Raw genomic sequence first — 27,640 nt, 5'->3', positions numbered from 1 at the left:
AAATCTGAAATACATAGAACAGAGACAAGTCTTAAAAGTCTTTATGAGAAATTTAGTTTTGATATTAAGGAGTGGTTAATGAAATATACAAAGTACACCTTCTAGTGGGTGTACTTTGTGTAATTCAAAAATGAATATCAGCGTAGTATTCATTTGTGAACTGCATCATTGATTTTTAAGTGAGGTAGTATAGCTGTAAGGATTTCTTTATAGTTCCATATGTGTTTGTACAAAATATTTACCATGTCTGCTGCTTTTGTGTTAATTTTCTGAGACCGATTTCTCTTAGTCATCATTACGCAATGGAAGTGTGGTAGTCAAAAATTTATTTTTTTATTTTAAATTTTTGAATAACAAAACTGTTCTTGCTAAAAATATTATTTGATTTTATTATCTATTATTGTATCTTATATCCAAATTATTATATAATTGGATACATAATTAAAATCTAAATTGTATCTGATATCCGTCCTATATCAAAATTATCATATTAGTGGTTAGTCTTGTTAAGTAATAAACTAAACTATATTTTCTTCTAGGTCTTTGTTTATTTTCTCTTTGGGCTGTTTTTTTATGTGCTTATTCAATTACAGTTGGCCCAGTCTTGGAATATGCATACTGATCAGATCTGGTCAGTATGGAGAAGCTCTGAGTGATTCTAATTTTTACCAAATGATTCTAGCATTATCATTAGCATTAGTAGAGGCATATGATGCAAGAAAGCAAGCTTATGCAGCATCAGCTAAAAAAAAAAAAAAAAAACCCCACTTCCATTACACCCCCTCCGTTCATTCAAAATACCTGTCCAGCTGAGCCTGAAATTTATTTAGGCTATCAACTTCCACGACAAGGGATGGAAGTCCGTTCCACCAACCAACTACCCACTGGCTAAAGGCAAACTTCCGCACATCTATCCTACATCTGTCTTTCCTCAATTTGAATTTATGCCCTCTCAGGTGATTATTCTGCACAAGAGGAAGAATCCCATCAGCATTGAGCATGCTCAAACCATTCAAAGCTTTATACACCTGTATCAGATTACGTCACCGGTGCCTAGTCTCCAGACACTGTAATTTGCAAAACTTAAGCCTTTCTTCGTAAGAGCAACCCCTTTTTCCATTCACTAATCTTGTTGCCCTTCTCTGTACTCGTTCCAGCAGCTCTACATCCTTCTTGAAATGAGGCCTCAGACCTGTATACAGTACTCAAGGTGTGGCCTGACCATTGCCTTATACAAGGGAATAATCACCTCCTTATCCCTGCTAGAAAAATTCCTGTATATCATTGACAAGACACCATGAGCTACCCTTGCAGCCCGTCTGCACTGCTCAGAGAACTTCATATCTGCCTGCACAACCACTCTCAGGTCCTTTTCATTCTCTACCACTGTCAGTGTAGTACCACAGAGTTGATACGTTGCTCTGGGGTTGCTGTTTCCCATATGTAGTACTTTACATTTGTCAATGTTAAACTTCATTTGCCACCTCTCAACCCATCTGCTCAACCTTTCCAGATTCTGTTGCAGCAGCATAGCATCAGTAGTGGCTTTAACAACTAGCAACCTTTGTATCGTCTGCAAAATTGGACATTAAGCTCGATATACCATCATCAATATCATTCATAAATACAGAAGACAATAATGGACCTAACACTGAACCCTGAGGGACTACACTAATAACATTAGTCCACGATGAGCAGTGTCCATTGATTACCACTCTCTGTCTTCTCCCCATCAACCACCCCTTTATCCTAACAGCAATTTGCCTCCAATGCCACACTGCTCCAATTTGTGCAGCAGTCTTCCATGTGCAACAGTATCAAAAGCCTTTCTAAGATCCAAATATATAATATCAAAGTTATTCCTTACATCCAGTTCTTTTGTGACTGCATCATAGTATCCGATCAGATTCGTCAGGCAAGATTTTCGCTTAACAAACCCATGCTGTGTTTGAGCTATAATTGAAGTCTTGTCTAGATGATCCTGCAGAGCTTCTTTAATCACTGCCTCCATTAATTTTCCTGGAACAGAAGTTAAACTCAGAGGTGTATAATTACTTGTGTCAGCCTTTGATCCTCCTTTGTGAATTGGGGTCACATTTGCACATCTCCAGTCCATGGGTATCTCCCCTGAGTCCAAGGAAGGTCTCATAATTATGGCTAAGGGTTTGCTTACTTCCTTTGCTGCCTCCTTTAATATAACTGGATAGATCCCATCCACCACAGGTGCCTTTCTTGTGTTTATCTTCAACAATTTCTCCTCCACTTTACTCTCAGTTATTACAAGATTATCTAGCTTACTGCCAGATTTGAATACACCTCTGCCATTCCCCTTGCTGAATAACTCCTCGTGTGTGAATGTTGATGCAAAATATTCATTTAGTTTGTTAGCTACCTGAGCAGGATCATCAACAGTTGAACCATCGATATCAAGTGGACCAATCTGATTCATCCCCTTCCTTCTAGAGTTTACATAAGTAAAGAACTCTTTGCTGTTTCTCTTTGCATCCTTTGCCAAAGATTTCTCGTAATCTGCCTTCGCCTGCCTAACCTCCTTTGTAAATTGGTTGCAGATCAACTTATATCTATCATAGGCTTCTGTGTCATGTGTTAATTTATATGTATCCCATGCATTTTTCTTCTCTGCCATATGTCTCATTATCCATTTAGGCCTAAACCTTGAACAATATTTCTTAGTTGGTACGTAAAGCCTAGTAGCTTCCAAGATAAGTTCTTTGAATGCTTCCCATTTTGAATTTGCTGTTGGTAACATCATCAGTTGGTCCCACTCTATAGAATTTAAATACTGTCTCAGACCATCGTAGTCGCCTTTACGAAAGCAAAAACCCTTCCCTTTACCCCTGATGGTAGTTACCTCTTTGAGTAAATCCCACTTCAGCACACTGTGATCACTGCCACCTAGTGGTTCCTTTATCTGCAGATTCTTAATGCATGAAGAATCACTACTGATAATCAAATCAAGAGTGTTACTCCTTCTTGTTGCCTCCCGAACATGCTGATGTGGAAAACAATCATCCAATAAATCCAAAAAATACTTGCTAGTGTGTGAGTGACCAACCCACAAATTCCAGTCAATATCTGGGAAATTAAAATCCCCCATTATAAGACTCTCTGATTTACTGGCCCACTCTATTTCCCTGTACAGTTTCTTATTATACTCATCAGAGTCATTAGGCCTTTAGCACACTCCTACTCTCAATTTTGATCTCCAAATGCTTATGTCACACCAAACTGACTCGACACTGCACTGTCTAGCGATGTCGACTGGCTTCACTTCCTTGGATTTTGTGTTTCTTAACTAATAGCATAACCCCTCCCCTCTTCCTATCCTGTCTATCCTTTCTGTAGACGTTGTACTCCCCAAATTTGAGTTCTGCATTCCTTATATCTGTGTGACACCACGTCTCTTATATCCCAACAATATCTGCCTTTGATGTTTTGAGCAATACCTCAAATTCATTAAATTTATTTACCAAACTCCTAGCATTGGTGTACACACAAGTATACATGAACCTGTTCCTATTCTTAGCTACCCTAACACAACCTATGTGTTTACTTGTACCGCAATGACTCCCAGCAGTCTCTGAAATATCCTGCTAGGTTCATTATCTAATCAGACTGTATTTCTGAGTAAATAATTTAAAATCAAATCTCTCTCTGATAGGAAAAAAAGCCTAAAGGGAAAGTAAAGAAAGGCCTAGAAGGAAATCAAACCCTCTTCAGTGTCCCCCGACCATGAATTACAGCAATATATCCTACATTCCATCACCATCTCTACACAATCGCTGATAGCAGCAATAAAATTTCTTCCAGCGACTGCAACCACTGGGGCTGTTAAAGTGCCATAATACATGATAAAATGCCTCAGCCTGTTCATCCTCCAACCGCTCAAGTCCATATTCAATGGAATTCTGACCACGAGAATCTCCTAAAGCCTGGAACAGCTACCTTGTTCACATCCGAAAATTCCAAACCTCATTCTACTTAAGCACTTTCGGCCAATATCTAGCCCCTCAATACTCCTAAAAATCCTGGAAAAAATTATGCTGCCTATCTTAATGAATCACATCCTTGGAGATAAGCTGCTACAGATCCACCATGCCATCCAAAATCAGACAGTGACAAACCTCCTTGCAACCCCACATACTGTATTGTCTGCTTTTGAACGGCATGAGGAACTCGCTCTCATGTACCCACAGTGGTGTGCAAAATTTAAGGAGCAGTCAGGTTTTCACCTGTAGCTTCTCATAGGAGTGGTGTGGATGTGGGAAAAGAAAACCAAAGGAACTTTGTGAGGTACAGAAATGATGAAGGAAACAACAACGGAAACAAAATGGTACAGAGGGACTTTATTCAAAAATGGCAACATAGCACTGGCTGCCATGATACAGGGATATCGTGGCAGCCAGTGCTGTGTTTTTTTTTTTCTGGTGGGTGTGGACTAGGGCTTGCAAACCTGTTTTATAAAACTGGTTAAATCGGTTTTCATATTGAATTGTTAAAACCGAAACCGAGCTTCTAAAACCGGATTTGAATATTTCCTTAGTTAGTCCTCGAATATAATTTTTTGTTACGCACATTTCCTTTTGTTTGTTCATTTGTCTGGATCGTTCAACTGCTTTATGTTTTAAACATGTTTTTTTATTTTATTTTATGTTTAAGTACGAATCTCATGGGCAAGGGGCCCAAATCTAGGAGGGGTACCTTTTATCTTCCCACCTGTATCATGGCACGATACAGGTGTACTCATTTACAACTGAGTGAGTCGGAGCGATAGCGTAAAGGAAAATGCTCAACATTTCTCCGTTCCATCTATCTTGTTCGCCAGGCAAGTTATGGAACTCGCCTTATTGATGGTTACCCACTAGAAACAGATTCGCTGAATATTGCGTCAAATTTCAATCGTAGAAAGTTTTTTGCTTCTTTATTCCTATTAAATTTGCAATCAAATGTTCTCCAAAAAGCAGCTTCACCAAATTTAGCTTTTATGTAATTTTGAAAATGCAATAGATTTAATTGGGGAATAAAAATTGCAAGTAAATAAATAAAAAATTTCTTTTGTGAAAATTTTGAAACTTGCCTCGTTTAGACTCTTCATTCAGTGCTTGCGAAGTGACGCATAGTATTGTGCCTTTGTTATCTTCAATATTTATATTTAAAATTGTCGATGATATAAATTTCTACTAATTAATATTTATTACTCTTAATATATCTAAGATGAAATCAAATGTGTGGAATTATTTTGCTCGAAAAAGCAAAGTGAAGCACAATGTTCGAAATGTCAGAAGATAATGAAGTTGTCTGGAGGATCTACATCATCTTTGATGTTGCATTTAAAGAAAATGCATCAGATTGACATTAAACAAGATAACAGTGAACCTCCCGTAAAAATGGTAAGAACATTAGAAAACTTTATTGTTAAAAAATCTTTGGAAGAAGAGATTTCAAAATTAGCTGCTTTAGATGGATTTTCTTTTAATTCAATTGCCAAGAGTGAGTTTATACAGTCAAGCCTTCACCTTCAGAGAAATAAATAAGATAAATTACCACCAGCCTCAGTGAATGGAATTAAAAATATGGTTCTGAATTATTATAAAACTAAGAAAGAAGAACTCATTCAGCATTTCAAAAATTCATTGGTTTTGGGTGCACAGTATTCATTGACTTTGGACGAATATACGTCTATACAAAATAAAAGGTATATGAATATAAATGTGCATTTAAAAGACAATCATTGGTCGTTAGGTCTTATTGAGATTAATGGTTCACTTGATAGCAGAAGAACTGAGCAAATTGTGAATGGACACTTGAAGGGATTTGATTTGAACTTGGATGAGGATATTGTTGCCTGCACCACCGATGGAGCAGCAATGATGATTATGTTTGGAATCAAATTACATCTAATCTTCAACAATGTATAGCCCATTGTATACATCTGTCAGTTATAGATGTACTTTATGAAAAAGCAATCAATTATGGTGCCACAGTCTCTGAGTCTCCCAAAGACAATGAAAATAATGAAGAAAGTAGTGATGATGAAGTTGAAGAAAGACAGCAAGGCATGCTTTATCAAACTGACTTTACCGATGAGCTCATTTATTTCTTAAATCCAATGGCCAATATTGCACAAACTATTAACAAAGTCAGAAAAATTTGCAAGCTTTTTCGAAAATCGCCTACCAAAAATGACATATTACAAAATTTTGTTAAAGCAAAATTTAATGAGAAAGAATATAAACTTATATTAGATTGCAAGACTAGATGGGATAGCACATTCTATATGATTGAGAGATTTTTGAAATTGAAAAATTGCATTCCAAATGCTCTATGTGCAGTATTGTCAACTGAAGCTGTATCTGACGATGACAGGAAAATACTTGAATTGCTATGTGAAACTTTGCGACCAGTTGAAATGATTCTGAAGGCTATAACCTCAGAAGATACAGACTTACTTAAAGCAGAGTCTTCAATAGAATTTCTGCTTGCTAAGCTTGATACAGCAGAAAACCCATTTGGTTTAAAGTTTCACCAAAGCCTTTTGCAGTGTTATAATGCAAGACGAAATTGCCAAACTGTGGCTTTGCTGAGCTATCTACACAACCCCAAAAAGTTTAGGAAAGAAGATTCAGGTTCAAGAACTTTTGATTTTTCAAGTAAGCAAGTTTTGAAAAAGCACGCCGAAGAGATTTATCAGAGATTATTTTCAAAACATTCTGAAGGAGTCTTGGCATTGAATGAAGAAACTGAAAATAAACGAACTGTTCTTTTAGAAGAAAACAGACTCGTCTAGTTCCGATGTTGGAGATACACTCATGCGAGAGTATGATAGTGTAATAAAGAGATTAACTGAAGAGCCTTCAAAATATCTGAGTGAATTGGAAATCAGTAAAGAATTTAAAATTTTGGAGGCAACTAGCAGTAGAAGTGAAAAGCTGGAGAAAGTTTATAGAGCACTGCTGACCATTAAACCAACAAGTGTGCAATCTGAGAGAGTGTTTTCGATCACTGGTCTCTTTAACACAAAAATAAGGTCAAGTCTATCAGGAAAAATGCTTAATATATTGTGTTTTTTAAAGGATCATTTTCAGAAAAAATGCTGAGCAATGAATAGTAAAGTAATTTCCCAAAGCTGTTTTTTTCGACATTATTTTTATTTATTTATTATTATTATTTGGAGCATTTTTTAATTTTTAAAAATTTTTTTTACTATAAGAGGCAATAGATTTTGTTTAAAAGATTTGATTACGATTTGTAAAATCTACCTAAGATAAAATAAATACCTGTGTTATAAGCTTTTAATTATTTTCCCTAAGTCTGAGAAAATCGGTTTTAAGAGTAAACTTCGGTTAAACTCGGTTTTGAAATTTCTCGGTTTTATGCAAGCCCTAGTGTGGACGTGCCGCTAGGTGTCTGCTCAAAGCATCCCATATGTGTTTGATGGGATTTAGATCGGTGGAACGGGCAGGCCAACCCATACAAACAATGTCCTCACTTTCCAAAAGCATATTAACAGCTGCAGTGTGTGGGGGTGTGGCGTTATCATCCATAAACATGAACTCGGGGCCAATGGCACCTCAGAACAGACGCACATGGGGAAGGATTACCTCAGTACAGTAGCATGCATCAGTTACAGTACTGCCTTCCAGTATCTGGAGTTGTGTACATCCATCCAAGATAAACCCAGACAAAAACACCTTGAGCACCATATCGATCCCTTTCATTGATGTTTGCAGGGTGACACTGTGTGCCAACCTCTTGCCAGATTAGCTGACGTCCAGAATCGCTGCTGAGACGGAATCTGCTCTCATCAGTAAAGAGTACCTTAAGTAAAGATTTTGTGGTTGTAACCTTTAGAAATAGCGTTGGTCCTTAAGTTTTTCACACCAATGTAGATATTGAAGTTGCTTTTGATGCCATCAATGTGTCAGCACTCCTGTGCTTACTTGAAGTCCACTATCTAATCCAGGGTAATATCCTCTGATTCATAGCATCACTCTCCACGACAGGATATTACAGATTGATGCCCATGGACAATTGCACAAGTGATCTCTGCTTCTGTTCCACAAGGAAGAGTCCTATCTGGCTTGTTATTTACCTTCATCATACCTTCCTGTTGTATGTAACAATGGGAAAATCATCACATATGCAGATGATATAAAAATTCTAATGCTTATTTCTTACAACATGAAGATACAGCATGTATTAATAATAGTCTCATCAACTTGCCTCTTACCTCAAACAGTATGTACTCTCAATCAATCCACAAAAAAACAAAACTAATGATATTTTCCCTCAAACCCCAACCCCTATAGTGATAGCCACAACACTCAATGGAATTGTAATATTTGCCGCTTCTGCCCATGCAGTATTTGATTTGACCCAAAACTTTGATTTTATGTAGACAAGCTCATATCCAGAGCAGCCTCTCTTCCATGGCTAAACAACAACAATTAATCTATGTCAAGGATCCTCAAATAATTAGGAAATTCTTTAGAACAGTAATTTACACTTCACTCCTCTATGCAGTTAAAGTGTGGGCATCAGCAGCTACTACAACAAAGAAGCCAATCCTCACTGCAGAATTCTGGCTCTTTAAATGGGCTAACCGGAAAGCTTGTCTCCCACCACTACTTGATATTATTGAAGTACAGTGACTGGTAGCCACAGTTGAGATGGTCACAGACCAAATCTCAACCCCATTCGTTTGGGATTCTTGTTACTGATGACTACCCAAGCCAGAACTTTGGTCAACTCCCAATGCTCTGCTTAAAACATCAGATATTTCAAATCTCAGATTGCTTCCTCCCAGATTAAAGGCTAATGGAAGTACAGCACCTCGATGCCAACTTGAATAAGTTTTGCACCAATAAAACTTATAAGAAAAATGTCTTAGTAGCTCACTTGAATTCCAGGAGCTAATAAAGAACAAGCTCGTACCTCTTTACACACCATCTGCCAAGCTTTCCTGTGCTATGACAAAATTTATTTTGCTGTGTGTGTGGGGGGGGGGGGGTTGGCCAAATCTCACCATATCCACCCGTCTTTAAACAAGAGCTCATTATTGTGTATCTGCAGAAATGGTATAAATGCCATTCATGTATACACCTAATTCTGTTTTTGCACGAACTTTTTTTACACGAATTTGATTTAACACGAATTCAAAATAAATATTTGATTCTCTTTTTACGCGAGTCATTTTGATTTAACACGATTTCTAAGGTTTTTTTTTTTTTATTTGTGGCATACTAGTATCATTTCTATATTACACGCACCAATAGATTGGATAACAGCCAGTGTGTGCGTTTTGAAACGCGTGCTTTTGTTTACCAATGTATACGTCTAGGTATCTATGAATCATCAACGTTTTTATTGAATTTGGTGCACATCTACGGTATTCGTGCATTGTATCTTCGGAAGACATTTAGTGGTAAGATCTATTTCAAAGTGAAAGAATCTTTAGTGAAATTTGTGCACATATAAATTTATTAATTTTGCCAATAGTCAATAAATTGTAAGTTTACAAATTTTTCATACCTTTTTTTATTAATTATAACTGAGATATTTTTCAGTAGCCCTCATATAATGTCGAATAATTCGCCTATTACCAAAATGAAAAGGAAAGCGATTTCTTTGGAACTTAAAATTCAAATTTTAGATCGTCTTGCAACTGGACAAGGGGCTACGTCTGTAGGAAAGCATTTTGGTGTACATGAAGCTACCGTAAGAACTATTAAGAAAAATGAAGCTGCAATTAGGAAGTCTGTATGTTCTGGAACAAAAGTAAGTGTTAATTCATCATCATATACAAGAGATATTGTCAAAGAAAAAATGGAAAAGGCTCTAGTAATATGGATAGAAGATCAGTCACAAAAAAGTAGATGGAAATGCCATTAAGTACCAGTAGATGGAAATGCCATTAAGCAAACAGCACTAAGAATTTACAGACATATTAAAGAAAAGAAGCCAAGCACTTCATCTCAGTTAAACAGAAAGTATGAATTTTCTGCGAGTACAGGTTGGATGACAGAGTTTCTTAAAAGGAATGCTCTTCATAACATAAAAATTAAAGGTGAAACTACATCTGCAGATGAATCGGCTGCTAAAGTATTCCCGCAGGAACTTGCAAAAATTATTGAAGATGGAGGATACACTCCTGATCAAGTGTGGAATGCAGATGAAACTGGTTTCTTCTGGAAACGAATGCCGAACAGAATGTATGTAGCCAAATCGCAGTAAACTGCTGGTGGTTTTAAGGTAGCTAAGGATCGTGTAACCTTATTATTTTCCTCCAACGCTTCAGGAGATCGTATGTTGAAACCACTGCTGGGAAATCGAGCCCTAAACCCACGTTCAATGAAAGGTGTAGATATCAATAAACTGCCTGTTCACGGGATGGCAAACAAGAAGGCCTGAGTGACCACTGCTATCTTTACAGAATGGTCCAACAAATGTTTCGCCCCAGAAGTCAGACGTTATATGAATTTGAAAGGTCTCGAATTTAAATTTCTTCTGATTCTTGACAATGCACCCGGCCATCCTGTCTTGGAACACCCAAACGTACAAATTTTATTTCTGCCACCTAATACTACATCTTTGATACAACCGCTAGACCAAGGTATAATTGCGACAATTAAAACATACTACGTAAAACGAACATTCCAACACGTTTTGGACAAACTGAATGATGAAACACTGACAGTCGTTGATGTGTGGAAGAAATTCTCAATTATGGATTGTATCAATCAAGTTGGATTAGCGTTAACTGAATTAAAACCAGCAAATTTAAATGCATGTTGGAAAGCGGTTTGGCCACAATGTGTAAAAAGCAAAGATCCCATCATCCCTAATACGACCGAATTTCCCAACATCATTACAATGGCACACAAAATTGGTGGAGAAGGATTCGATGATCTATCGTTTGAAGATATTGATCAATTGTTAACCGACAAAGCTCTAAGCGAAGATGAAATATTAGAGGTTGTCCTTGGGACTCCTTATCCCACAGAACGTAGTGATAATGAAGAAATTGATCCTGTTCTAAATGCAGATTTAATAAAAGAAGGTCTGGAACTGGCCAGAAAATTAGGTAATCATTTTGTCAAACATGACCCTAGTGAGGAACGCGCTGGGAAGTTTCAACGTGAACTGAAGTTGTTGACAGCCTCTTACAGAGAATTATATAACGCCCTAACCAAAACACGAACACAACGATTAATAACTGAATTCGTTCGTAAAACCGGTGAAACATCAGCACCAGAGGAGACTCGTGCTGATTTTGCTCAAGAGATCACAGAAAGAATTTCATTAATAGAGGAAAAAGACGATGTCCACAACATTTCTAGTGACAGCAGTGATATTCCAGTCGTACGCAAACGTATGCGCCGTTTATTATCAGAAAGTGAAAATGAATAAAATCTTGTTATGTGTAAAACAGATTTTTTTTGTTAATGAAGAATTTTTTTCATTTTATATACATATAAATTTACTTTAATACATTTTCATTACATATTATTACATGTGTATTTTGTTGAAATAAAATAATAAGCTTAAAATGAATATTTTTATGTTTTTTTTAAATTATTTTTACTGATTTTTTAGATCCGGAACCAATCTTCTTTTCTTCCATAAATACAATGTCTTTTTTTACACGAATTTTTTTACACGTATTTTTCAGGAACATATCTATCGTGTAAAAACAGAATTAGGTGTATTATATATATTGTAAATATAACCTTACATGATGTAGCATGTAAACACAGTTAATACTTGCATAATGTGAGAGTCTTGATGGCATGTAACATTTTTTTTTTTTAGTTTTGTTTTTTATATCGTTGTGTATATAAAATATTATTTAATTCTGATGCAAGCTCCTGGCCTTTGGCCATGATGGGACAGTTGCAACTTTACTTACATTTATCTACATTGTATTAGGGGTAGAATTTTTTTCAACCTGGTACTTGTTAACAGGAGAGACTGCTTCTACAGGGATGGGATACACTTAAATAGAAAGGGTGCAAGAATATTTGCTGATGCTATCGAGGCAGTGTTAGGTGGGTCAGAAAACTGCTAGCTTGGGGGGATACAAAGACTAATAGATTAACAGTAGCCACTGGCAGAGGTGAAAGTGATTCTTGCACTGCTTCTATTGGAATGAGCAGAAGCCTGAAAAACAAGATGCAGGATATTTCAGAGACTGCTAGGAGTCATTGCGGTACAAGTAAACACATGGGTTGTGTTAGGGTAGATAAAAATAGAAACAGGTGCATGTATACTTGCGTGTACACCAATGCTAGGAGTTTGATAAATAAATTTGATGAATTTGAGGTATTGCTCAAAGCATCAAAGGCGGATATTGTTGGGATATCAGAGACGTGGTGTCACACAGATATAAGGAATGCAGAACTGGAATTTTGGGAGTACAACGTCTACAGAAAGGATAGACAGGATAGGAAGGGAGGAGGGGTTATGCTATTAGTTAAGAAACACATAAAATCCAAGGAAGTGAAGCCAGTCGACATCGCTGGACAGTGCAGTGTCGAGTCAGTTTGGTGTGACATAAGCATTGGGAGATCAAAATTGAGAGTAGGAGTGTGCTATAGGCCTAATGACTCTGATGAGTATAATAAGAAACTGTACAGGGAAATAGAGTGGGCCAGTACATCAGAGAGTCTTATAATGGGGGATTTTAATTTCTCAGATATTGACTGAAATTTGCGGATTGGTCACTCACACACTAGCAAGACTTTTGTGGATTTATTGCATGATTATTTTCTACATCAGCATGTTCGGGAGGCAACTAGAAGGAGTAATGCTATTGATTTGATTATCAGTAGTGATTCTTCTCCATTAAGAATCTGCAGATAAAGGAACCGCTAGGTGGCAGTGATCACAGTGTGCTGAAGTGGGATTTACTCAAAGAGGTAACTACCATCAGAGGTAACTAACGTAAATGCAACTATGATGGTCTGAGACAGTATTTAAATTCTATAGAGTGGGACCAACTGAAGATGTTACCAACTGCAAATTCAAAATGGGAAGCATTCAAAGAACTTATCTTGGAAGCTACTAGGCTTTACATACCAACTAAGAAATATTGTTCAAGGTTTAGGCCTAAATGGATGTCAGATGAACTAATGAGACATATGACAGAGAAGAAAAATGCATGGGAAAATGCACATATAAATTAACACGTGACATAGAAGCCTATGATAGATACAAGTTGATCTGTAAGTTACAAAGGAGGTTAGGCAGGCAAAGGCAGATTACGAGAAATCTTTGGCAAGGATACAAAGAAAATCAGCAAAGAGTTCTTTACTTATGTAAACTCTAGTAGGAAGGGGATGAATCAGATTGGTCCACTTGATATCAATGGTTCAACTGTTGATGATCCTGCTCAGGAAGCTAACAAACTAAATGAATATTTTGCATCGACATTCACACACAAGGAGTTATTCAGCGAGGGAAATGGCAGAGGTGTATTCAACTCTGGGTGTAAGCTAGAGAATCTTGTAATAACTGAGAGTAAAGTGGAGGAGAAATTGTTAAAGATAAACACAAGAAAGGCATCTGGGGTGGATGGGATCTATCCAGTTATATTAAAGGAGGCAGCAAAGGAAGTAAGCAAACCCTTAGCTATAATTATGAGAGCTTCCTTGGATTCAGGGGAGATATCCACAGACTGGAGATGTGCAAATGTGACCCCAATTCACAAAGGAGGATCAAAAGCCGACACAAGTAATTATAGACCTGTGAGTTTAACTTCTGTTCCAGGAAAATTAATGGAAGCACTGGTTAAAGAAGTACTGCAGGATCATCTAGACAAGACTTCAGTTATAGCTCGGACACAGCATGGTTTTGTTAAGGGGAAGTCTTGCCTGACCAATTTGATTGGATACTATGATGCAGTCACAAAAGAACTGGATGCAGGGAATAACTTTGATATTATATACTTGGATCTAAGAAAGGCTTTTGATACTGTTGCACATGGAAGACTGCTGCACAAATTGGAGCAGTGTGGCATTGGAGGCAAATTGCTGCTATGGATAAAGGGGTGGTTGAGGGGGAGAAGACAGAGAGTGGTGACCAATGGACACTGCTCATCATGGACTAATGTTATTAGTGGAGTCCCTCAGGGTTCAGTGTTGAGTCCATTATTGTTTTCTGTATTTATAAATGATATTGATGATGGTATATCAAGCTTAATGTCCAAGTTTGCAGACAATACAAAGATTGGCAGGGTTGTCAAGGACACTACTGACACTATGCTGCTGCAACAGGATCTGGAAAGGTTGAGCAGATGGGTTGAGAGGTGGCAAATGAAGTTTAACATTGACAAATGTAAAGTACTACATATGGGAAACAGCAACCCCAGAGCAACGTATCAACTCTGTGGTACTACACTGATAGTGGTAGAGAATGAAAAGCACCTGGAGGTAATTGTGCAGGCAGATATGAAGTTCTCTGAGCAGTGCAGACGGGCTGCAAGAGTAGCTCATGCTGTCTTGTCAATGATATACAGGAATTTTTCTAGCAGGGATAAGAAGGTGATTATTCCCTTGTATAAGGCAATGGTCAGGCCACACCTTGAGTACTGTATACAAGTCCGGAGGCCTCATTTCAAGAGGGATGTAGAGCTGCTGGAACGAGTACAGAGAAGGGCAACAAGATTAGTGAATGGAAAAATAGGTTTCTCTTACGAAGAAAGGCTTAAGTTTTGCAAATTACAGTGTCTGGAGACTAAACACTGTGAGATTATCTGATAGAGGTGTATAAAGCCTTGAATGGTTTGAGCATGCTCAATGCTGATGGGATTCTTCCTCTTGCTCAGAATAATCACCTGAGAGGGCATAAATTCAAATTGAGAAAAGACAGATGTAGGATAGACGTGCGAAAATTTGCCTTTAGCCAGCGGGTAGTTGGTTGGTGGAACAGATTTCCATCCCTTGTTGTGGAAGTTGATAGCCTAAATAAATTTCAGGCTCAGCTGGACAGGTATTTCGAACGAACGGAGGGGGTGAAATGGAAGTGGTTTTTTTTTTTTTTTTTTGGCTGATGCTGCATAAGCTTACTTTCTTGCATCATATGCATCTACTAATGCTCATGTCTCTGATATCCCAACAATATCTGCCTTTGATGTCTAGCACTTCAAGCTCATCAAATTTATTAACTATGCTCCTAGCATTGGTGTACATGCAAGTATACATGCACCTGTTTCTACTCTTTGTTACCCTAACCCAGCCCATGTATTTACTTGTTCCACTATGACTCCCAGCTGTCCTGGAATTTCCCATTGCCTTGCTTTCCAGCCTGCTGCTCAATTGCATTTCAATAGAAGTAGTGCAAGAATCACTTTTATCTCTGCCAGCGGCTATTGTTAATCTATTAGTCTGTGTATCCCCCCCCCAAGCTAGCAATTTTCCGACCCACCTAATATTCTTGCAAATCACAATCACATCACGATAGCACCACGTGTGTGTGTGTGTGGTGATAGTGACTGTTTCTAGCATGAAAATATATGTGAGTTGCAACACTTCATTCAAAATGAACTAAGTAATTTGGTGAGAGATTGGAGTATTCTAAACTTTCTCCATAGGTTCTGGAATTCCACTCTAAAAACCTACTCTTTGCTCTTTAAAGACATCATTTGCTTGGTACACACACTGTGCCGACCGGACTAGCCGGGTGGGTAAAGTGCCTGCCTGGCAACCGAAAGGTCGCGGGTTCGAATCCTGCCTTGGGCTTGGATCAAAGTACTGCAAAAACCTTGGGAGGTGCATTATGGCCATAGAAGCCAATGCACCAACAACTACCAAAAAAAAAAAAAAACACACACACACACACACACTGTGGGATGGAATTAATTCTATACTCTCCTCAAGAATATTTCTATACTTGATTGTCTTATCAGCTCTGTTATATGAACTAAGTGAGGAAAGGCTGTTGATAACTTGCTCCAAAACTAGTCTTCAAGGCATTCTCCTTCATAAGAGGAACATTTTTATTTCTGTTACAGTTGTGCATTTGACTCGCTTACCATGTTAACTGCTTCCTCTTCATGCAAGTATGTAGCTTCTGATTTTTAATCCACTTTGAGGGGAGCCACCCTATTTTTAGAACGTTTTCTTCCAATTTGACAAAAGGAAAATCAGATATTTTGTCAAGCAACCATCACCAGAAAAGCTGAATAATTCAGTAATAGTGAGAAGAAAATGAAAAATGTCTCTGCCCTTCTCAATCCAGATTGACCCAAACTGTGGTTTTGAATCCCAGGTCAAAAAGGTAATTGGAAAAGTTGGCATCGAAAGTGTTAAACCATCAGTGGTTGCACCACAATTTGTTACAAACACAGTTGCATGACACAGTTTCATTTTTTATTTCTGGAAAAAAGTTTTTTTTTTTTTTTTTTTTTAATTTGGCTTATGGTATACTAACATTTCTTCTTATCTTAATGGATTTCAGTGTTTATTGTAATTTTTTAATTTTATAAAAAAATTAAATATTTATATTTAAAAAATGCTGTGTTTTACCTGTGTTGCATTTAAAAAAAACAAAAAAAAACAGTTACAGACAAAATATAAACATGAAACTAAAGGCGGAAACACACTATTATCATATCACGTGACTCTCATCATGTCACTGCTTAGTGTAAACTGTGAAGTCGGTCGGAGAAGAAGCATCACTGTAACGTAGGGTGACCTGATTAAAAATTTGATCTCAGGGAACTCGTGCTTATGTTTGGGCTATTCATTTCTCATTTTGGGGTACTTGCATTATATCTTTAAAAAAAAAAAAAAACAATTTTAATAAGAAATATTTTATTTCTATATTTTGTTTATTTTTACAAGTTCGTGGAATGCAAAATTAGTTAAATTTTAATAAAACTAACCGAAGCATAGCCTGTGCTTTAATTTGGAAAATTTTATTGCAAGAGTTGTAAATACTAAAGGAAACTTTTTATAAATATTAACATCAAATGTTTTGCATTATTGTTTATGATACATTTCAGTACACCTGATTTATTTTATTGAAAAGAAAATATTTACCTTGCAATACTTTTCTTTTGAGTGAATTTTCTTTAACAGTTTTTAATTTTTTTTTAGTGCATTTGCGTAAAATTCTTTGCAAGACATATTGTGATTGGTTTTCAGCAACAGTTCTCCTTCAACATTCTTATTTCGATCCTTTTTCCACGCGTTAAACATTGATCCAAATACTCCCTCACTCATTGCATTTGAGTGAGGCAAAGCAAAAACAAAATTAATATTTTTTTCTGTATTACATACTTTTTACGCATTTAAAATTTTTATCCATGTGGTATTTTTGAGGTATTTTGTCTCAATATTTCTACGGAATGATTTCAACAGAACATATTCTTCATACAGCAAATCGATAAAAAAAAAAGTTTGTTGCCTGAGTCTTAAACCATTACAACGAAATAAAAAAGAAGTCAAGTAGAATGTAAAAGGTTACAAAGTAAGCATAATATAAGGATTCTATAACCCCCTTTGTAAATAGGATAGAATGTTGTTTTTTGAGTCTTTAAGGGTGCATTTCAACAACAACTTTATCGTCAGTTAATTCTTTCTTCCTAAATAATCATCTCGATAGGTTGTTTTATGAGTTCTGCTTTTTTCAAATTCCCCATTTCAAATGTTAAAAAAAGGGTATCTTGGAAATTTTATTATAATTCCAAAAGGGGTACTTGTTGTGGAAACCTGTAACATTGTATATGTGTCATTCTCTTTGAGGAATGCCGAAGCAAAATGAATTGTCACAGTTCATCCTCCTCTTCAGATACTATGCACTTTTCTTATAGCCGAGAAAACAAGAGTACACAATGGATACACAACATCAACTGGAAGAGAACATAAAAAGGCGAATTCCATCATTTACTGCAGGACTTAGAAGAAGATGAAAATTGTTTCAAGATGTACTTATGAATGAATAAAGAAGAATTTAATTTTCTATATAATCCAATTAAGGATGACATTAAAGGACAAAATATGCAATTTTGAAATTCAATCGGCGCTAAGGAAAAATTAGTTGTATGTTTAAGGAAATTTGTTTGTAATTTTTTTGGTCAGAGTTGGCAGCATCAATTATGGATAGATTTCCTGACCACAGAGGCCTTTTTAGTGAATGTTTAAGGAAAGTTGAAATACTGCAAGTTTAATTTTGAATAAGGATTTATTCTGTCAAAATACAAAACAAAAAATTTTAATGAAATTTAATTATAATGAAAAACTTCTTCTCAACCCTAAAAATTGAACTTGTAAGAAATTGTTATGTATGAGTTGTTCAAACTGAAATGATCGACTTGTTCGTCCTCTCAATTTGTTAATTGAAATTCTGTTGATCTATTTTCCTCCTTTGGCCATTTTTGAGTGTCCCTGTGACTGGACATTTGCGGTAAGTATGCTGAGTAGCTGGTCGAAGTGGAGGGTGCTTTGGAATAGGCACAGGTGCAATGTCCTTGATGTTGTTATTTGATTTTGGATATTCTTACTTGTGCGCTGAAAACAGATTATTTACTTCTAATTAAATTTTTTATTAGCATTTCCTCCATTTTCCTCTTGTCACATGGTCGCACCTAACAAAATTTCTGTTTGAACAGAAAAATCTGACTCCCTGACAATGTCATTCGGCCTTGAAGCCCGACGTTATCTTGTGAGTACAGCCAATCACAACAGTGCTCTCCGAGCAATACACTAATTGTTAAATATAGCTCCCCCACATTTGACTTCACATGTATACAAGTGAAGTCTCATGAAGTGATAATAGTGTGTTTCTGCCCTAACAGTCACTTCTATTTTCCCATTCATAAAACTATTAAGCTTGTGAAATTTAAAACATGTGGGTGTGTACTGTAGTAGATACTATGATTCACTTCCTTTTTGTAATTTTTTCAAAATTTATTTCAAATTTGGTGCACTTTATCAGCATTTACAATTTAAAACATATATACTTTGCTTCCCACAAAGTGGTTTCATTCGACTGAATATCATGTTTCATATTGTGAATATTGTCTCTTATTTTCCTATTTTTATTTATCCAAAAGCAATAACAAATCTTTCACAAACAACTTATGAGATTATAGATGTTTACTTAACAGGAGAGAAAAGGCAAGACCTTGACCTATAAACAAACACTTAATTCAGAACTCCGTAGTAATGTTGGTGCATATCATTTTCCATGTTGGTCTTCACAAATAGTTGTACAGATGATTGTGCAGTACCTGACAGGCTCTCACCTTTGTTTAATTGCTCTGTGAAAAGTGTAAAAAAAATTTAGTAACTATTGCAGTAAAAGTCTGACTATTTTTAGGAAGCTAGAAAAAAATTTAGATTTTTAATCATTAATTACAGGGTAATGCAGGATCATTGTTTTGGAGCAGCACTTTTCAAGTCGCATGCGACTTCCTCTGGGTTAAAGGAAATGTACGAAAATCTCAGACTACTTCTTAATGAAGTTGAATATGAAGGACATAATTGGCTACTTTGTGGAGAACTGATGGAAGTATTTAAGTTGTTGCATCAGCAATCATATCACGCTAAAATGCCATGTTTCATATGTGAATGGATAGTAGAGTACCAAGTCAGGATCAAACAAGAAGCAGTAAACATGCAAAATATCCTTGTACTGGGTTCAAACAGTACTGGTTTCAAAAAGTCTGGTGGATTCAATGAAAGTTAAGGTACCTCAACTTTACATTGCATTGGGGTTAAAGAAGCAATTTTAAAAAGTTTTTAGACCAGGATAGTGTTTGTTTTAAATAGCTTTCAGTCAGTATCCAAGGATATCATATTTCAAATATGATATACTTAGATGCAAAACGTAAAGAAGGCATTTTTTGTTTGACCATAGATAAGGAAGTTACTTCAGACGACTAGTTTGAAAGAATGTTGTCCATAGTTGAAAAAGAAGCGTAGATTAGTTCTAAATATGTTGTTAATACCTTTTTAGGAAACAAGGATGCCAGTTACAAAAATAAATTACAAAAATTTTGATGTAAGATGAGCTTGAAGGTTCATTTCTTGCACTCTCACATAGCCCTTTTTTTTTCTCCAAATATTTGTTTCCTTCAGTGAAGAATGCAGCAAACAATTCCACAATGATATAAAAGAGATGAAAGAATATACCAGGGCAGGTGGAATGTAAACATGATGGTAGATTACTGCTTGTCTTTGTAAAGGAAGGCACCAATGAATTACATAAAAAAAAACATAAAATATTCATTTGTAACCAAAAGAATTTAATTTATATTAAAATAAATTTAAAACTAAAAAATGTTCATTTGAGAATTTATATGAAGAAGTCTGAAATCATAAACATTGATTTTTTTTCCCCTTCAGTTGAGTTTTGCTCATTTTTTTTGTAAAAAAAAGTGTGCAAATTGCTATTTGGATAAATTAAATAAAATTTACGAAATAAGAGAAAACATTTTTTTACAATTTGTGGAAAATTTTCCTCCTCTGAAAGAAAACAGATATTTATTTTAATATCATCATAGCAAATTTGATAAAGGTAACATTAGAAAAGAAATCCCATTCTGTAAGTTTAATTTGCAGGCCTATGTAATAGCACATAGCTAATAAATAATAATAAATCATTATTTTTTTTATCTGACTTATTAAATGCTACATTTGTTATAGTGGTTTCTGTAAATTTTTTTATCGTTGATTTTATTTATTCATGAATTTAACTATTCTTTTCTCTCTCTCTCTCTCTCTCTCTCTCTCTCTCTCTCACTCATTTTTAAAAATTTTTAGGCTATTTGTTGACTGGACCTTTTTTGTTTTATTTGGGCTGAAAGTTTTGAAGACGTTAAAATTGAACTAAGTATTATCACTTAGATTTTATGGTTTCTAAATTAAAATTTTTCCAATTTACTGCTGTTTTCCTCATTGGGACATTTGTTTCCTTTCTTTCCCCATCTTTGGTTTAGTATAAAAATGTCATCTCTGTACTCCTGGAATGATAGACCAATTTTATTTGAAAAAAAAAACAAAAAAAAAAAAAAGATTTTTGTTTGAAATTTATTTTGGTTTTTGAAGTACAGAGATGACATTTTTAGATGAAACCAAAGATGGGGAACAAGTTTCCCATCGATAAAAAGGCAGTTGATTAGGTAAAATTTTAATGTACAAATCATGAAGTGTAAATGGCAGTACTTAGTCCAATTTTAATATCAAATTCAAATATGACAAAAAAAAAAAAAAACAGCTTAAAAAAACAGGCAACAAAACAGCCTAAACTCTCAAAATAAGTATTCAGCTCTATTGGAACAGAAAAATATTATTCTAACTAAACTTGTCTTTTAATAAGGTGAAACTTGATTTTCGACATGAGCAACAGTACCCTGGTACAGAAGCAGCAATACATTTATCTGCTAGTCCATTTTCATTATGTGGCATAGGCGTGGTAGATAGGAGTGTTCACATTCTGCAGACTGATAATGAATTCAGCAAGAAAAAGGTAGCCACTACTTTTCTTGTAACTTTGAATTGCTGTATAAACATTGAGTTGCCACTTTGTTAATGCCATGTATATTATTTCAATCATTGTGTAGAGTGGTAAGAGGAGAATTGAGATTTTTTTTTTCTTTAAGTGTTTGAATTTTTTGATTTATAAAGTAAAAACATCAATTTTTTCTATGTACAGTATAGTATATTTTTAATTGTTTTAAAGTTAGAAGTAATAATATTTAATTGTATTAAATGTAGTTTAATTTAAGCAACTGTTACTCCAATTTAAGGCATCAACTTCTTTTTTTAAATTCATAATGCATGTGCATCATGTAAATGGAATTATATCAAATATATATATATATATATTTCCTTCTAATTCAGACTTATGAAAATTAAGTATTAAGTGAAGGTAATGCCTCTATCCAAAGACAAAAGATTGCAAGTTATTTAATTAGTATTGTTTAGTTTCACTGCTTTCTGTCACCTAAGTGTGCTTAACACAGATAAAATAACCTTTTGTTTTCCCATTAAAAATCACAGATTACTATTTACTTTTGTTTTTGTTATATAATTGTTTATGTTATATATATCAGTCTTGTTATTTATTACGCAAAGGATAATAAAAATGGTCAAGGCTAACAAACTATATTATTTTAAGAACTGAATCAAAATTTACATATCAACAATCTTAGCATACATGAATCAGGTCAGACTGATGTTGTCACATATGCAAATTTAAGATTCATCCAAGAACCAATGGTTTAATACAAATTTATTTACCTTTCAAAATATAACCATTTTCAGTAATACAAATTGCAAAACCTGACATACATAGTGCATAATTGCTTCACTGTTAAAAGAATGGATTGTCAAACCAACAGGAATTTGCACATTAGAATGATATTTCTGTTTTATCAAATATATGTTGTCCACTTAAAACATTATTAATCTCCCCCCCCCCCACCATCTTCACATTGTAGCAATTGGCTGTTCCTCCTTGCCTGGCAGCTCACAGCGAGGACTGGTAAATGTGATACTGCAAGTTTGTGGCATGCAGTCCATATGCATGCACGATTGATATAGACAAGGATTGTGGGCTGATGGACTTTAAAAAAGGGTTGATTGTAAGGTTCCAGTTGAAGAGTACCAAGTATCACAGACTCTGCAAATCTTATCTGCTTTTTGTGGAGTGCTGTAATTAAGGTGTTCCAAGAATGGACAGATAGTGGAAGAGCAGTAGACCAGACAAATAGCAGGTGGCCACACCTCATTGATAATTATGGTGAACAGAGGCTGTTCTGCCTTTTGTGAGCTGGTAGACAGAAAACCGTGGAGTGGCTCATCATGGATTTCAAGTAGGGAATGACCAGTGGTGTTTCCAAGACTACAATCTATGTAACAGTGAAGTAGCAATGACAGCAGTTACTGAATAAGTAGTAAGAACATACCACAAAAGTGCTAAGTAAAGAACCTGCATGACTGCTAAATACAATTGATGATTGTATTCATGATTTATTAAAAAATTCCTCTGACGTGGTAGTTGCAAAATGTTCTTGTTTATACTCCATTTGAGTCAGAGTATAAACAAAAAAATTTTTTCATGGCACAGAACATTTGTTTTGTGCCCTGAACTAATCATATTTCTCTTCTCTGTACCCCCTTTCTTCAAGATATTTGGAATACTATAAACCTGTTTGTACTATTCTAGATTTTGCCAGTTGATTGCCTTATACAATGGGATAATTACTTTTTTTGTTCCTTCTGACAAGATATGTGTATGTTTGCAAAATCCCATGATTTTATTTAGCAACTGATTTACACTGTTCCATGAACTTCATGTTGGACTATGCAATTACCTCTAGGTTTTCATCCTTAACTTCCTGAGTTTAATGCTTCCCAAATAGTATGCTATTCCAGGATTGATGCTACCCATTCAGTACTTGCATTTATTGATGTAAAATCTCAATTGCCATTTTCCTAGTTAGTGTTATTAGTGCCAAATGATGCAAGAAGCAAGCTTATGCAGCATCAGCAAAAAAAAAAAAAAAGAAAGAAAGAAGGAAACTTTCCACATCACCTGTGCATCTATTCTAAGAATTTGCCTAGTTTTTTCTTAAAATTATTTAAACTACCCACCTCCAATACATCAGATGGAAGTTCAGCCAGCAACGACTTGCTAGCTGAAGGAAAATTTCCACACATCTATCTTGTAACTATCCAACCCTTGCTCAGACAACATACATGGTGGGACAACCCAGTGATGCTGCTGGCTTTTCAAATTAGTATCACTGAGTCTAATGCTTATACCTTGGTTTTAGGGTCACGGCCCCGGGTGCCAAGCGAATTCGAGGTCAAGCGTTCAAAGTGCGAATATATAGTGATCTTTCCCAGTGATAAAAGTTCATTTTAAGTTATATCGTTTTTTTACTGGAAGTTCATATATAATTCAGTTCTATACTTGATAAATCACAAGTAAGAACAAGGAAGGAAACTCACCTTTCTTTTTCATTACATATATTTACTCTATTTTACTAACCAACTAACTTATCTAACCGCTTGGCCTCCTTGCGGCACTGCTCCTGCCTCCCCGTGGCGGGGCCGGAAACTTGGGAGGGAAAGTCAACCTCCCAGGGCAAAAAGGAGCCTAACATGGACTACGACAATTACCCAGAGCTTGAGCAGCCTAGGCGCTCATCCAGTACCATCAACAATGCTGATCATGAAATTTCTCACGATGTAACAAAGTCTAAACGACTGCGTACAGACACAGACCAACAGGAATGCCCATCATTCCTTATCTTACATAGTCTGTCGGACAAATCTATGAGCACTCTCTCACCATTTCTTATACAAAAATGTTTGGAAAATGTGGCGGGCTCTCCCAAAATGGTGAGAAGACTAAGATCTGGAGACCTCTTGGTAGAAACAGTGAGTCGTGCACATTCTGAGAGACTGTTGAAACTATCAATATTTGGCGGACTACCCATTCAAGTTACCCCTCATGCAACACTAAATACTTCCAAGGGAGTAATTGCAGAGTGGGATCTGATAAATGTAACAGAAGATGAACTGGCCCAAGAACTCAAACATCAGAAAGTGATACAAGCCAAACGCATCATGATCAGGAAAGATGGAGAACTTGTTCCCACCCGCAACATCATCCTGACATTCGGAACACCTATCTTGCCATCCAGTGTCAAAGCCGGCTATCTCAACTGCCGAGTACGACCCTTTATCCCGAATCCTATAAGATGCTATAAGTGCCAAAAATTTGGTCACGCACAAATGGCTTGTCGAGGAGATCCAGTCTGCCCAAACTGTGGGTCGAAAGAACATTCGCACACAGACTGTGACGCCAAAACACCGCACTGTCTGAACTGCAAAGGCGTGCATCCAGCCTACTCCAAGTCATGCGATCTATGGAAAACTGAAAAAAAAATCCAAAAGTACAGGGTAGAACGAAAAGTCACATACCAAGAGGCAAGAAAACAAATTATGCTTAACGCACCTAAGAACACATATGCAGCAGCAATGCAAAAATACCAAACAACAGCAACACAAACTGAAGTATCAGTTCCCCCAACCATGTCGATTGCAGATTGGGCCCGATCTATACTGTCACCATCAGTGAAACAGACCCCAAAAGAACAAAAGGTAGTAGATAGAGCCAACAACACCCCTGTCACAGTCCCACCAGCAACCCCACATAGACCATCAGATATTTCAAAGTCAAAAACGGACTCAGCTACAAATAGGAAGACAAACAATATCACTTCAGAAAATATGGACACTGATAACAACACTGACCCAAATGAACCTATCCTAGATCTTCATGCAGAAGATGTCTTGGATACCGGACGCCCAACCTTTCCAAGAAAAGAGAAAATGAAACTCGATCGCCACAAACAGCCTGGGAATAAAAAAGACTCAGAATCTTCCTCAAGTAACAAAACCAAATAATGCACCAAATCATACAGTGGAACTGTAGAGGAATTCGCAGTAACATTGATGATATTCACGAGTTAATTGATCGTTACCATCCCGTAGGCATTTGCCTACAAGAGACAAATTTAACATGTCATGTATCACTCTCAGTTAAGAATTATTCACTCTTTAGAAAAGACAGAACTGCTACAAATAATTCTCACGGAGGGGGTAGCCATACTCATAGACTCACGAGTACCTTGCAGATTAATTCCTTTACAAACCTCCATCGAAGCTGTTGCAACACGTATTGTGATTGGTATTACTTTCACAATTGTTTCTATCTACCTTTCGCCCAATCACTCCTATACCATCCATGAACTGGAAGATCTTATTCAGCAGTTGCCAACCCCTATCTGTTTATTGGGTGACTTCAATGGACACCATCCATTGTGGGGTTCTCCCAATGCAGATAGACGAGGACAACTTATCGAACAGCTTGCTGACAGACAAAATCTGACTATACTAAATACTGGCTTGCCAACTTACATCCATCTCTCTACGGGTAAAACTTCTGCAATAGACCTTTCAATATGCTCTCCGATCCTCTTCCCTAGTATTGAGTGGACGGCCCTCGACAACCCGCTAAATAGTGATCACTTTCCGCTAATATGCATGATTCAAACAGGACATTCCATAATTTCCCAAAACTATGTAAAATGGAAATTTCACAGAGCAGATTGGACAAAATTCACTTCCCGAGTGTCCTTTGATGAACAGATAATCGAAACCTGTCCTATTGACAGAGCTACTGACCACATCACGAGACAAATACTGGCTGCTGCACGCACTGCGATTCCACAATCACAGTCAACAACCCATAGAACCATAAACTACTGGTGGAACGAAGAGTGCAAAGGTGCAAAAAAAGAAAAAAACCGAGCATGGAATCTGTTTCGAAAATATCCCACCACCGCCAATCTTATAAACTACAAGAGACTCAGAGCAAAGGCCCGTCACATTAGGAAGAAAGCCAAAAGAGAATCTTGGATTCGATTTGCGAGCTCGATTAATAAAAATACTGATTCAAGAATAATATGGCGGAAAATAAAACAACTAAGTGACAAAGTTCCCCGATTATCCTCCCCAATTCTCAACTGGAATGGACAGGATCTTTCTTCTCCTACAGATATAGCGAATGCCCTAGGGACTGTTTTTTCACAGTTATCTGCCTCAACAGCATATGATCTATCATTCCAGAAGATCAAAGTATTAGCTGAAAAGTCCAAACTGAACTTCAGACCCACGAGTAAATGTACTTTACCTTATAATCAGCCGCTTACAATGCTTGAACTTCAAGAAGCCATATCTAGCTCAAAACACAGTGCTTCAGGCCCCGACGGAATATACTACATAATGCTCCAACACTTAAATAAAGAATCGGTCTCTTCACTGCTCACTTTTTTCAATCGCATCTTTCTTGAACACTGTTTCCCCAGTTCCTGGCACCACTCCTATATAATAGCAATTCCGAAACCAGGAAAAGATCATTCCATTCCTGAAAACTATAGACCTATTTCTCTCACCAGCTGCTTAAGCAAAACCCTAGAAAAAATAATTCACCGTCGACTTACTTGGTTTCTCGACTCTAAAAATATAATTTCTGACAATCAATTTGGATTCAGGAAAAATCGATCAGCCCTGGATCTCATGGTCAAAGTGGAAACAAACATCAGGAATGCATTCATTCGAAATGAGCATCTCGTCATGGTATGCCTTGATGTAGAAAAAGCCTTCGACACCACATGGCGTTTTGGTATCCTAAGAGATCTGCATTCCCTTGACCTGAGAGGCCACTTACCGTACTTCATATTGAATTTCCTTCAGCACAGATCTTTTCAAGTCCGATACCGACAAGTTCTCTCTCAAACATATGTACAAGAAGAAGGGGTCCCACAAGGCTCTGTGCTCAGTGCCACCTTATTCGCAATAAGAATAAACCATATTACTAAATATATGCCCAGCACTGTGAATTCATACCTCTATGCCGATGATCTCACTTTTTCTTGTAGTTCTCAAAACATGACTTTCATTGAGCGGCAGCTCCAAATTTCAATTAATAATATTCAGTTATGGATGGCACAGAATGGGTATCGACTCTCTTGTTCAAAATCTAAAGTAGTTCACTTTTGTAACAAAAGGAAGATGCATCCAGATCCAGAAGTACACTT

At 36.4% G+C, this 27,640-nt stretch overlaps 1 protein-coding gene across 1 annotated transcript in view; it reads left to right on the top strand.

Annotated features, from left to right (window-relative positions):
* LOC150083280 (murinoglobulin-1-like) overlaps positions 1-27,640 on the top strand; it is an 892,685-nt gene that overhangs the window by 309,282 nt on the left and 555,763 nt on the right. Inside the window, exon 14 of the mRNA XM_090378459.1 lies at positions 21,343-21,492. Coding sequence (XP_090234585.1) covers positions 21,343-21,492 — 150 coding nt within the window. The remainder of the gene's footprint in view (positions 1-21,342; positions 21,493-27,640) is intronic.

This window comes from Mastigoproctus giganteus, chromosome 7 (genome assembly GCF_048544385.1).
Source record: "Mastigoproctus giganteus isolate SK-2022 chromosome 7, ASM4854438v1, whole genome shotgun sequence".
In the NCBI taxonomy this organism is placed as follows: domain Eukaryota; kingdom Metazoa; phylum Arthropoda; class Arachnida; order Uropygi; family Thelyphonidae; genus Mastigoproctus; species Mastigoproctus giganteus.
Note: the sequence above shows the minus strand (reverse complement) of the source record. Positions and strands in the feature narration are given on the sequence as shown.